Here is a 12,924-nt window from a genome sequence, read left to right as displayed (position 1 = left end):
GTCTGGCCTTGGAATGCTTCCACAGCTTCCCTGGGCAACCAGTGCCCCACCACCCTCACACTAAAAAAATTCTTCCAAATACCTTATCTAAATGTAACCTCTGTTTGAAACGATTCCCCCTTTGTCCTATCACTACAAGCCTTTGTAAAAAGCCCCTCCCCAGCTTTTCTGTAGCCCCTTCAAGTCCTGGAAGGCCATTATAAGGTCTCTCCAGAGCCTTCTCTTCTCCAGGCTGAACAACCCCAGCTCTCTCAGCCTGTCTTCATAGGATAGGTGCTTCAGCCCTCTGACCATCTTCTCGGCCCTCTGTTCATCTTCTTGGCCCTACATCCCTCTGGGCAGCTGAAGACCCTGCTCTAGCAATACTATTTTTTTTTTATTTTAATACAAAGTAAAAGCTTTTTGAGTTCAAAGAAACACTGATGTGACACAATGACAGATCACCCACAGGGAACCCTGACCACCCCAAACCCTGGTTTCAAGAGGCTCCAGGCTGTTTGGCTCCCCAAGGAAAAGCTTCTTCCAGGAGCAGGCACCAACCCCACGGGGCTCGCTGTCCACATGTAAGCAGGCAAGCAGGCAGCCACGGTTCCCTACCCACGTGCGGGACAAGGAGGTCACTTGATGCGGTAGAGGACTTTGCGCTGCATGCGGTGCTGGATCTCCCCCCGCCGCATCATCAGCTGCAGCACCTTGTAGATGGCATGTTCTGGGTATTTCTGGAAAAGGTGAGAGCAGGGGGAGATGAGTCAACATCCACTAAATCCTAGCTGTGTCTCTCTGGAAGGAGGGAGCCCAGTAGTACCAGGTGCTGAAGCTCCTTTCTCATTTCACTATATCAGGCCTGACTGCAGTCAGGCTCCAAAGTCAAACAATTCTGATTTCAAGGGTATGACCCCAAACCACCTGAACAGCCCAGTGTTTGTCCCACTCCTCCTAAACCCTACAATCACATTGCACACCACCCCCTACAAACAACTTCAAAAGCAAGCATGGCCAAAAGGCTCTCCAGCCACCTCTTGGGAAATGGGTCCCACCCCCCAGGCAGGTGCCTGGTTTCACAGCCCATCCCCTCCGCAAGGTCCCAGAGCCCCCACAGCCCACCTGCCGCAGGAAGTCCTGGACAATGCTGTGCTCCGACACCTGAGAGCCGATGGCGAAGCGGCGCTTCAGCTGCTTCTCAATGCGGGACAGCATCTCTTGGTCCTCCTGTGTCGTGAAGCCTTCTGCTCCTGGAGGGAGATGCTGTGTGAGCTCTCTAAACTGCTCAGAGATCACTCTCAAAGCCAGAGTACCTGTCTCCTGTGTCTCACACCACATCTTCATGTCTCAGAGACTTTAGGGAAGCCATGAGCAAATCCACCATCAAAGGCTGTGGACCTTTAAAGACCCAGCTGAATGTGGACTTGACTGCTGGAGCTTCCTTGAAACGCTTCATGCCATACTGCCGCCCAAGGAAACATTGTCTCCACCCCCACAGGAAAGAGGTTAGAGGACAAATGTCCAGTACTGGACTCTGCCCTTGGAATCAGGAGGGGCCAGACTATTCCTCCCTTGCCCAGCAAGAGTGGAGATCTCTGGTGTTATTTGTTGTTGTCCTCCTATAAGATGTGGTCATGAGGCCATGAAGGTCCTTGCTGCCATGGACATCACTTTGTCTGTGCTTAGAAAGCAGGTCCAGTGGGGGTGCCTGGTATCACATGCCCACCCCTGCCAGCCCAGTCTCAGGAGGCGAGCTTGGCTCTCCCTGCCCCAAGTACCTACACCAAGCATGTTCCCCCTGCTCCCAGCACAGCACCTCCCTCTCACCTGACAGGCTGCCAGACATGGCCGCATCGAGTGTGGACACCTGGAAGAGCCGCAAGGCCTCCTCAACATCCGCCTCGGTGGCAAAGGGCTGAAGCTTCATCTTCGCCAGGGACTCGGCAATGCGCACGATGGCCTCTAGCTGCCTGCAGCCAAAGGACAAGGTTCCCTGCTTTCTCCTGCAGCTCAGAAGGGTCTTATCCTTTGCCCCAAAACCCCATCTTCTACTGCAGTTCAGAGGGGTCCTCTCCTTTCACCGCAAACCCCACCTACCCTACTCCAGGCACCTCCTGCCCTGTGGCACCTCCAGTGTTACCCTGTTCAGAGAGCGCCTGCAAACACCAGCAACCCACTAACCCCCTTCCTGGGGTACCCCACCCAGGTGACACCCAAGTGATACAACCCTGACCCCGAGGGTTTCCATGCGGAGGGGCGAGGAGGGCAAAGCTGCTCACCTGACAGTGATGGGGATGCTGGAGCGGCGGTCGCTCTCCTGCTCGTGCTGGCGGGTGCCGCTCCGCATCAGGATGTAGCGGTTCTTCAGCTTCTCCGCCGCCGCTGCCGACAGCCGTGGGCCACACTTCCTGCAAGGAGGGAGAGGAGCTGGAGGCAGCGCCACTGGGAAGGGTCCCGTGGGAAGTTGGGTATCCCCAGGCAGCCCTCAATTCCTTAGGCCCTGCTGTGGCACCGCTGCAAGCTGCTCATGTTTCCTTTTTTCAAGGCCCTGCCAGAACATCCTGCCTCCCACTTACGTCCGACAGAAGGAGATGAGCTTCTTCAGCTTGTTCAGCTCAATCTCACCCTCCACGGCCTGGGTCTGCGTCAAGGCGCTGACATGCAAGGACATCACGTGCTTGGCCAGTGTCTAGGAGAGCAGAGGGCAGTCAGGCAGCTGGAAACCCCACTGCCTCCCCCTCCCAAAAAGAACGGGGCACAAGTCCCAGCTGCACGCACATGCCCCAACCCACCATGTCTCGCTCCTCATTGTGCTCATCCTTGACAATGAAGATCATGTCAAATCGGGACAGGATGGTGGGCATAAAATCAATGTTCTCCTCGCCCTTGGTCTCGTCCCAGCGCCCAAAGACAGAGTTGGCAGCTGCCAGCACTGAGCAGCGGGAATTGAGTGTGGTAGTGATTCCTGCCTGTGGTGTGAAGGAGAAATGGATGCAGTCAAGACCATGTACATGTCACAGCCGGGGCCAGATAGAAGACTACGAACTCCAAGAGAAAGGCCAAAAGCAGTTAGCACTTAAACCCCTTAAGCATAGCACTCAGTTGATCTGTAAAGGTTCCACATTGGAGAGGGGCCAGCACAAGAGCTCCATGCGGCCGGACCCACGTCCTTCTGGAGGAGGACAAGTTTCAGCTGAGACTTGAGCACCTGGTAGCTTCATTTAAAACCTCATGTCAAGGGCAAGGACACAGAAGATCCTATCACCAAGTTTGCAACTTGAGACAGAAACTAGGTGGTTGGGGTTGAGTCCACCTGGGCAGCCCCAGGGGCAAAGTGCAGGTTTGCAGGTAGTAGAGTAAGAGCCACCAGAACCAGAAAGTCATGGTGGGTGTTCTGTTGCCAGGACTTAAAGAGCTAAGGGGTGAGTCAGTGACCAGAGGGGAGCAGAAGAAACCAGTAACCATCAAAACCACTGCTGGGACAAACCACTCTAAAATGGGCAATTCTGGCAAAGGATGCATGACTACTGGCTACTGGGCTCTTGGGGGAACCCAGCAGCAAGCCAGGCTCCTGTCCCAGGGCAAGACACACCTGCAGCTCACCTTTGCAATGGAGATGGTCTGCTGCTCCATAGCCTCGTGGATGGCCACGCGGTCATCCTCCCGCATCTTCTCATCCAAGGTGGGAGAGAGGAGGTGGAATGAAAAAGTCACCATCAGTCAGCTCCTCCAGACCTCAGCTACATGTCCACCAGTGCTGACCCCCAAGGTAAAGCTCTATGAGGACCTCTGCTCAGGAGCACAGGATGTAACCAGAATTTCCCTGCAACCCCATCCGTTCACCTTCCCAGAAAGCAAGTGAGGCAGCCTCAGGAGAGTCGACCCTTCTGCTGCAGCTCTGGGCTCTCCCAGCAGCTGGCAGCCCCAGGCTCTCTTCCTGCCTCCCACACAGGCAGCCCCATGGGTACCTTGTCAAACTCATCGATGCACACGACGCCGCCGTCTGCCAGCACCATGGCTCCTCCCTCCATGAAGAAACTCTTAGAGGAAGGGTCACGGATCACCGAGGCAGTCAAGCCAGCAGCGCTGCTGCCTTTTCCTGAGGTGTACACCTAGGGGAACGTGGGACAAGGAAGAGGACAGAACATCAGCTGCCGTGGGACCCAGGAGCCCACTGCTCCAGCTGGAGGACAAAGCACCTCCAGCACTGCAAAATCTAGAGCTGCTGAAGAAATACAAAGCCCTTGCTGAAAATCCCCCAGCACATGCGAAAAGCAGACATGCTGGGTACAGAGGATGACCATTGCATAGTCCCAGGCCTCAGACTGAGCAGCTGTGATACACCGGAGGTCTTGCAGACACAAAAATACAGGTATTGAGTACAGAACAGGGAGTGATTCATTGTTTGGTGGACCGTTGCATTAGCTTTGTTTTCTCCCCCAGGGGAGCAACACAGTCAGAGGCTGAGTTTAATGGAGACTACGAGAAAACACAGCTGCAAATAAAATTTCATGCCTGGGCTCAGCCTGGAGGTCCGTGCCTGGGATGCAGTCAACTTCATTTATCCTGACCAGCCAGCCTATCTGCTGATCAAGTCTCAACCACGAACAGCAGCACCACTCATGTCTTTGGATGTCTGCAAATTGCCCAGCTCATATCATAATCAAAGTCATAGCCTGCTTCCTCTTCCCTCCCTCATCCTGCAGCCCATCTTGTCCAGGCTAGCACTCAAAATGGCAGTTCGCACCTCTGACAGCCAGTGTAGCTGTGGATGTACAGGCGGGTATCTGATGTGACCACAGTCTGGTTTTCCTTGCTGTGCAAGGAGCAGAAGGAAAAAACAGGCTGCACAACAAGCAGGCACCTGAAACCACCTACCCCAATGGGTGAACACTTCTCAACAAACTTCAGCAGCTGGGATTTGGCTGTTCCAGGGTCACCCAGCATCAGTAAGTTGATGTCTCCTCTGCGGGTCAGGCCATCTGGGAGCCTGGAGCGACAGAGTGGGGAAAAAGATAGGGAGGAGTGATGGTGAGCCTTCATTTTGATAACCAAGCATTGCTGACAAGTGGCAGGTGGTTGGTAGCACCACTAGAAGACTGTACAAGGGCTTTGTGCCATGAATGACACCCCTGCCACAACACTCTCTCCATCAGGATGGCTTCTTCCTACCTCTTGCGAGAGCCTCCAAATAAGAGGCAGGCAATGGCCTTCTTGATGTCAGTGCTGCCGTAGATGGAGGGTGCGATGCTCTTGGCAATGGTCTCGTAGATGTTGGGCATGGCAGCAAGGCGGCGAAGTTCCTCTTCTTCTTGAGGGGTCACTGAGCCAGCAAAGCTGTGCCCTGTACAGGGAAGAGGAGAATGAAGCAAACAAATAGATGCTTTAAAGTAAATGACTGCCCTCACATCCACTACCACCAAAACCCCTTCTTGAAGATCATGCCAAGTGCCACTAGGTGGGAAAATGGAGAGCACAGGCATTTGCTATCCTAGCAAGGCTGGCAGGGAAAAAAACAAAGATCTTGGGCAGAACAGCTCTGGAAGAATCAGAGGGAGAACTACACTCAGGACTGTGTTTTAAAAACATAGCTCAAGTTTAACCATCAGCTTCAGCCCAGATCCTCAGAGACAGATTAGCAGATTCCCACTAAGATCAATAAGATAAAAGCACTTAAATACCCCAGAAAACCCTAGGGTATTTAAGCCTCCTCATTTAGTATCTCTGAAAAAAGCCACACAAGATTACTGAATAGACATACAGGGCAAGCCAGAGCCCTTGACTGGCTTGAACCTTCTGCTATATAAGCTAAATATATTATCTGATCAGACAGGCATAAAAAGCAGCTCTCACCTGAGCCCTCCACATCCACCTGGATGCCCACCACACGGATGTAAGCGCTTCGGATGCCCACGCCCACGTTGTCACGGCTTTTGTTCTTGCGCTGGCCGGACTTCTTGATGGAGTAGATGCCCATGATAGTGACTCTGTTCCCTGGGACAACTTTGTCACAAAGATACCTAAGAGCAGGAAGAGGAAAGGAAGGAATGGTAGCATGGGAAAGGATGGCACCAGCAGCACCCGCCTGACTGGCAAGGAGTGGGGAAACAGACCACGCTGGTACCTGTCACAGTACAGCTGCAAGTGCCGGGGCATCTCTCCATGGGGCACAGCATCTGGGGACTCCTGCAGCTTGAGCACCTGGAAGTCCACGCACTTGCACTTATCTGGCATGATGAAATATGGGTCCAGTGGGCACTTCGGGCGGCCAGCTTGTTCTCTGTGCAGAGAGATCAGTCAGAGGAGGCTGCCAGCACTCAGGAGCCACCCCCGGGAGAACCCTGTAGAGGGGGCAGTGGTGATAGAGCCCAGAGTAGCCACCCCTTTAAGTGGTACCAGGCAGGTGAGAAGGGCAATCACACAGGGCCGATTCAAAGGCTCACCAAGGCCTCTGTCTTGTCCTCAACAGCAGCCAAAAGCGGGCATGAAAACAAGCCACAGAAAGGGTGATGCCTGCCTGAATACTCACCCTGCCTCCCCCCTTCTCCCTCACTAGCTAAAAGTGGGGAAGAAGGTAATTCATTAATTACACAGAAGGCAACAGTACAGACTCAGCAACATGGCAGGGCATTTTTCTTTATAACCTCACACACGACGCAAATGTTAAGTGGTTCCTGGTGAGAAAGCAATTAGCAATGTGACAAGCTACATCAACCTCCCAGTCTCTCGAGACATATCTGGCTTGCTAGAGCACGAGCTCTCCATGACAAGGAGCACTTCCATATCCTGCTGCTGGCTGAGTACAGCAGTACTGATGCCTGCCTCCGTGCAGGCAGGGACAGGGCTTCAGGAAGGGTAACAGGAGAAAGAAGCATTCAGTCAAGGATCAGAAGCAAGGTGCTGTAGAGACCACACGCAAAAATGATCCTTATCCTAAAGACCTCTCAAGCTGCATTAAAGTGCAGAAAATAAACACTGGCAGGCAGAAGCTCAAAGACACAACCCTCCATGATCTGTAGGCATGAGAGCTGCAGCAGCAGCAGCCTAAATGCTCATGGTTTGCATAGGCATCAAAAGCTGTAAAGCAGGATGTGAAGGTCACTAGCAAAGCACCCCTACAGAAGGCAAAACAGCCCTTTGGGGAGGGGGAATACAGAAGCAAGAAGGTCGTTTGAAAAAAGATCAGAACTTAATAGAAAGTTAGGACAGCAGCTTAGGGCAGCATTGGGAGACAGCTGGGGATAGGAATAAACCTTTAGGTGCAACAGGGAAAATGCCCTACAGGTAAGAAGAACTCCCTGGACACAGCTGCTCAAGGCTGCTTGCACCACTGGTCAAGCAGCATCATGACAAGTGTCACCACAGAGAGATGGAGCTAAAATCTGCCAGCCCTGGGTACATGCAGGCACAAAGGCAACATGAAGGGAAGAGGCAGAGAACAGCAGATGCTGCAGGCTGAGAGCAGCAGATGCTTCTGCCCTGTGCAGCAGAAAACTGACTCTCGGCAGCACACGTGGGACAGAGGGGGAGGCAGGAAGAGGACACAGCCTTTTTTGTCCCCCTTCCTGCTCCTCCTACCGGCCTTCCACATGCATCCCCAGGTCAGGCCTTACGTGTTGCATTTCCTGGGAAGAGCATAACCCTCCAGGCCTGGGCGCACCGCAATGTTGCTGATGGTGTTACGGCAGCTGCGGCACTGGATGGCTATTCTGGTGGCTTTGGCTCTCACGGGGGTTGCTGCGATTACAATCCCAGGGATCTTCACAAGGTGGGACATCTGGTCAGACTGAAACGGAAAAAGTGGAGGGAAGGTAAGAAAGCCACCACTGGACAATGGACGGGAAATACAATTTCTTCTTAGCTGCTCTTCCCACATTTGTGGGACTAAGGTACCAGAACAAAAAAGCCGGTCCTTCTTGACAACATCATTCTCCTGTTCTAGGGCAGCAGGGGAAGGTTGCATGAGTCAAATCATGCTGATTTCAAAACCAAAGAGAAAAGGACAAAACAATCCATGCAGAACATCACTAATAGCAGTAACATCCCTACGGAGGTTATCAGTAATAACAGTCCTTTGCAGTCAGATTTAAGTTGCAGAGTATCCCCATGTGTAAATTAGTGTGCAACCCGCCTCCTGAACTACATGACCCAAGCACCAAAAGCTTCCCTGCAATCACACCTGCACATCAGTAAGCCCTCCACTCACTGCTCAGCATGGCAGTGGATTCACCTCACCTTCAGGCTGCGGATGTTGGCTGCGTTGGCATCTGATCTCAGCATGACCTGGATATCTTGGAGAGTCTCCTCCCCTGAAGGACGAGGACGAGTGACCTCATCTGCAACTTCTTTTGCTGCTTCTTCCAACTAGAAAGGGAACAACTAGGCTATTATGGGTAGATTACAGCATATTGTTGGGGTTGCTCTCATGACATGACAACGTCAGCGCACCAGGACACCCGCTCCCTCTGTCCTTACCAGCTGCAGGTGCTCTGCTGGTTGCTTGTACAGATAGTCAGCAAGATCTTCATCAAAGCTGGCCAAGTCTTCCATCTCCACCTCCACCCAGTACTGACTGAGGTTATAATGCCGTTTCAGCTCATCCCTGGAAAGCAGTTAAGCAGTAAAGGTTTGCAGGGCAGAAAGCAGCAGTCAGTCATCCACAGGGATCTTCTGACAAGCAGGGAGCAGAGAAGTTAGGTTCTGCTTGGAGTCTTTGGTTTGGAAAGCAAATGGGGAAAATCAGTAGAGTGCCAAGAGAGAAGCCTAAGGGAACCTGGGCAAATCTTTCACCCAAAACCACTCTGAAATGTGACAAGACCAGGGACAGCAGCCTTCCAGTACATGAAGGGGGCCTGTAAGAAAGTTGGGGAGGGAGTTTTCACAAGGGCTTGTAGCGAAAAGACAAGGGATGATAGCTTGAAACTGGAAAAGGGTAGATTTAGGCTAGACATTAGTAAGAAAGTCATCACTATGAGGTGGTGAGACACTGGAACAGGTTGCCCAAGGAAGATGTGGCTGCCCCATCCCTAGAAGCATTCAAGACTAGGCTGGATGGGGCTTGGAGCAACCTGGTCTAGTGGGAGGTGCCCATGCAGGGGGGTTGGAACTAGGTGCTCTTTAAGGTCGCCTCCAGCCCAAACCTTTCTATGATGATGACACCAGTGCTTCCAGTGACAATATAAAGTATAGCACTAATTACTAGAGTTACATGACAGGATAGGCAACTAGAAAACTTCTACACAGAGTAACACCTGTTATACCTAAAATACTATTTTAAAAAAGGAAGCAACAGCACAGCAGGAAATGTCCTCCTTAAAAAAGCCAGGGTGCATGAAACTCAGAGATGAACTGCAAAATTGTCCCAGCCTTTGCATGATGTATCCATACATCCTCTCAGAGTTCTCTCCAAGCTGCACGGGCAAAGAGATGGCCCAGGGGCACTGACAGCCTCAGAAGGCACACACGGACAGTGCTGCACTGATTGTAACAGATACAGGCAAAACTCCAGACCAGCAGAAACATTTCAGAACTAGGTACAAGTTTGGCAGCGCGGATCTCTCTCTTGCTACCTCAGCCATTGGCCAGCTGCCTAAAAAACGGAGAGAACACCAGACCTCACTTTTCCTGTAAAGTTAAATGGGAACAATAGCATTCCCTACACAAAGAGCTCTTTGAGGTCTGTGGGAAGAGAAAAGCTGGCATGTGCTATTGTATGCTCGGGGTGCGCACAGAAGGAGGGAGATGGGTGTGCAGATGGGATGTGCAAGAAGGAGCAGCTAAGGCACAGAAGGAGAAGAGGGGTCACAGGAGCCGCACCTGTACTTGAAGGTGAAGCCCGTCCGGTCCGTGCCCACCCGGTACTGCCGCAGAAACTCCTTGAACCGCTTCTGCAGCTGCGACTTCCGAACCTGCCCCTCATCCACCGCCGCGTCACCCCCAAAACTGTCGCTGTAGTAAACACCGGGGTCGTCGAAGCCGGACATGGCGACGGCTGCTCCCCTGCGAGGGGCAGGAACGCAAGGTCAGCCCGAACCGCCTCCCCCTCCCGCGGGTATCCCGCGGGATCCTCCGCCCGGCTGCGCCGCACGACCCCCCCTCCCGCAGCCCCCGTTCCCTTCCTCTCTCTTCTCCGCCGCCCCCCGCGGCTCCGCCCGCGCCCGCGCCCGCGCCCCCCCCCCCCATCCCGCGCCGCTCCCTACCCCCCTGCCCGCGGGAAGCCGCCACCAACCTTTTCGCGGGAAAACGGGCGCGCGGCGGAAACCCAGCCGCTGCGGGAGGCGGGGCCGGCGCGGCCGCCGCTCACTCCGATTGGCTCGGCCCCCCCTTCGCCCCGCCCCAAGAGGAAGCGCGCCACATCGCCCTCTGCCGCCGATTGGCCAGGAAGGGACGCTCCGCCCCCCCGCCGGCCCGGGCGCAGTTTGGCGCGAAATGCGGGAGGGGCGGGGCGGGCCCGTGGCGGGGCGGGGCGGGAGGGGGGGGCGGGGGCGGGTGAGACCATGGTGGGTGGGGTGGGGCAGAGCGCGGGGGTTGCCTTCAGGCGGCGGCGGACGGGGGGGAGATGGCGGGAGGTTGGGCGGTCTGGCCGGGGCCCCAGAGGGGGAGGCAGAGGCCGCACAGCAAGCCCGGCAGCTTTTAAAAGCAGCAGCTGGAGAGTAAAGACCATTGCAGAGAAACAAAAACCAAAGACCACACATCTAGTGCAAAGCAAAGCCTTAGTCTTCACCTCAAAGACTTCGCAGAACGACGGAATCACAGGTTGGTAGGGGTTAGGAGGGACCTCCGGAGACCATCTAGTCCAACCCTCCTGCTAGAGCAGGATTCCCCAAAGCAGATTACACAGGAACACATCTAGGCAAGTTTTGAATGTCTTCAGGGATGGAGACTCCACAGCCTTCCTGGGCAGCCTGCTCTGCTACCCTGTGAGTCGAAGAAAATCCACTCAACAGTCTAAGTGCTGTTAAGTCAGTGTTATTTATTCACGGCGCCGGACGCACAGGGGATAGCTCCTCCAAAATCTGCCTGCCTTACAGGATAAGGTGGGAGGTATATATACAGCTGATACGTAATTATGCATAGTATTTCTAAGAAAAAGTTTACATATTCATTAGTTTTCTGAGAAGGCTGCCCATTATCCCATGCGTGTTAAGTCCATTAGGGTCTTTTGGGGGTCGTTTATTTCATCCTTGAGTCTTCCTCACAGGAACCTTTGGCTAAATTCAGTCTCTTGTCCCTTTTATCTCTGCTGACCGTGCAGTAGAATTTGCTACAGTAGACATCTCTTGTTTCTGTTGAATGGCTTCTTTCTTCTTCAAGGATCCTTGTGTTTCATTCCCTAAAATTACAGATAAGCTCACACAAAAGGTTTTTACAACTTACTAGCAGTAGGCCCAAATGAAAGATTTACAACCTACAAGCAGGTAACTATTTAAAGTCAGTTTGGTTGATGCTCTGTTCCACATCAGAGTGAAGAAGTATTTTCTCATATTTAGGTTAAACCTCCTGTGTACCAGTTTGTGACCATTATCCCTTGTTCTGTCACTGGACACTGCTGAGAAGAGTCTGACCCCATCGTCTGGACACCCGCCCTTTAAATATTTGCAAGCATTAACGAGATCCCCCCCTCTATCTCCTTATCTCTAAGCTAAACAGACACAGCTCTCTCAGCCTTTCCTCGTACTGTAAATGCTCCAGTCCCTTAAACATCTTAGTGTCCCTGTGCTGGACTCTCTCCAGTAGTTCCATGTCCTTCTTGAACTGGAGAGCCCAGAACTGCACACAGGACTCCAGATGTGGCCTCCCCAGGGCAGAATAGAGAGGAAGGATAACCTTCCTCGACCTGCTGGCCACTCTCTTCTTAATGCATCCCAGGATGGCATTGGCTTTCTTGGCTGCCAGGGCATTGTTGGCTCATGGTCAGCCTGTTGTCTACCATGACTCCCAGGTCTTTTTCCCCAGAACTGCTTTCTAGCAGGTCACCCCCTAACTTATACTGGTACGGATGGAATACTTTAAATTTGGCCTTGTTGAACTTCATTAGGTTTCTCTCCATCCAGCTCTCCAGCCTGTCCAGGTCATGCTGGATGGCAGCACAGCCTTCAGTTGTGTCAGCTTAATAATTCAGTGTGTGATAGCACAAGGGGACTGTGAGATACTCAAAGCACCATACCTCTTCTGCCATGAGCAGGGAGGGGATGATGTCAGCCTGAATCCAGATTTCCTAACTTTCATGTCACAGTTACAATATCTTTGGGCAGTGCTGAGAGGCTGAGTGTGGTAGAGTGCATTTCTGAGCTTGTGGGCACTTATTTGCATGTTGGGGATGTTTAGTTATTCAGCATGATTGGATGAAAATAATGATTTAGTTGGGGTTGGTTAGAGGGACTGAAAAGGTAGCACTTAATATACATGTGAATGAATGAATTCTTGTATTGGATTAGCTATCAGGTCTCATATCCCTGATTTTCAAACATCTGATTACCTTTTTTATGAATTAACTATATGGGGTAGATATGGGGTAGAAAAGAGTGTGAGAATAATGACAGCCCCTCCTGCTTATTCTCAGCAGGACCTGCCTTTTGATTCTTTCTCTTTGAGCAGGTTCAGCGCAGGTTGTTAAAACAGATCAGTAGGAAAGCGTGTCTTTGGGATTAAGGTCACAGCCTGAATAGGCAGCATCAAGGAGACAGGTTGATCACAGAGGCTTTCTGGTAGAAGGAGAGAACTCTGAAGACTCTGATAATGGCCTTGTTGTTACCTGCTGTGCCATACCTGAACTGCAGCCTTTCCTGCAGCAGCTCCGTGGTAGAAGGCCCTCTAAAGCAGATGGGGCCTATGGCCGTAACAGTGGCTGGCCACAAAGCCAGACCTCCAGATCTGCCTCAGCAAAAAGGGGGAAAGCAAGCTGTGTGCACGGGCGGCTCCAACAGTGCTGTGTGTTTGGAG

The 12,924-nt window shown here is 52.6% G+C and overlaps 1 protein-coding gene across 2 annotated transcripts; it reads right to left on the bottom strand.

Annotated features, from left to right (window-relative positions):
• Window positions 1–361: 361 nt before the first annotated feature.
• Window positions 362–10,942, bottom strand: MCM5 (minichromosome maintenance complex component 5). 2 transcript variants are annotated; one of them, XM_051609002.1, is made up of 17 exons: window positions 10,706–10,942; window positions 9,799–9,981; window positions 8,458–8,584; window positions 8,218–8,346; window positions 7,596–7,768; window positions 6,107–6,262; window positions 5,836–6,002; window positions 5,155–5,326; window positions 4,861–4,972; window positions 3,951–4,094; window positions 3,586–3,651; window positions 2,775–2,951; window positions 2,559–2,671; window positions 2,262–2,390; window positions 1,810–1,952; window positions 1,105–1,232; window positions 362–719 (listed from the first exon to the last, which is right to left on the bottom strand). In XM_051609002.1, the coding sequence occupies exons 2-17, from the start codon at window positions 9,963–9,965 to the stop codon at window positions 618–620; spliced, it is 2,205 nt and encodes a 734-aa protein (XP_051464962.1). In that variant the 5' UTR covers window positions 9,966–9,981; window positions 10,706–10,942; the 3' UTR covers window positions 362–617. The 2 variants fall into 2 exon arrangements, with proteins under 2 accessions (XP_051464962.1, XP_051465056.1); XM_051609096.1 differs by lacking the exon at window positions 10,706–10,942 and adding an exon at window positions 10,211–10,237.
• Window positions 10,943–12,924: the final 1,982 nt, after the last annotated feature.

The sequence above is a fragment of the Apus apus genome, chromosome 1 (assembly GCF_020740795.1).
Source record: "Apus apus isolate bApuApu2 chromosome 1, bApuApu2.pri.cur, whole genome shotgun sequence".
In the NCBI taxonomy this organism is placed as follows: domain Eukaryota; kingdom Metazoa; phylum Chordata; class Aves; order Apodiformes; family Apodidae; genus Apus; species Apus apus.
The sequence above is the reverse complement of the archived record's forward strand: the minus strand, read 5'-3'. Positions and strand labels throughout refer to the sequence as shown.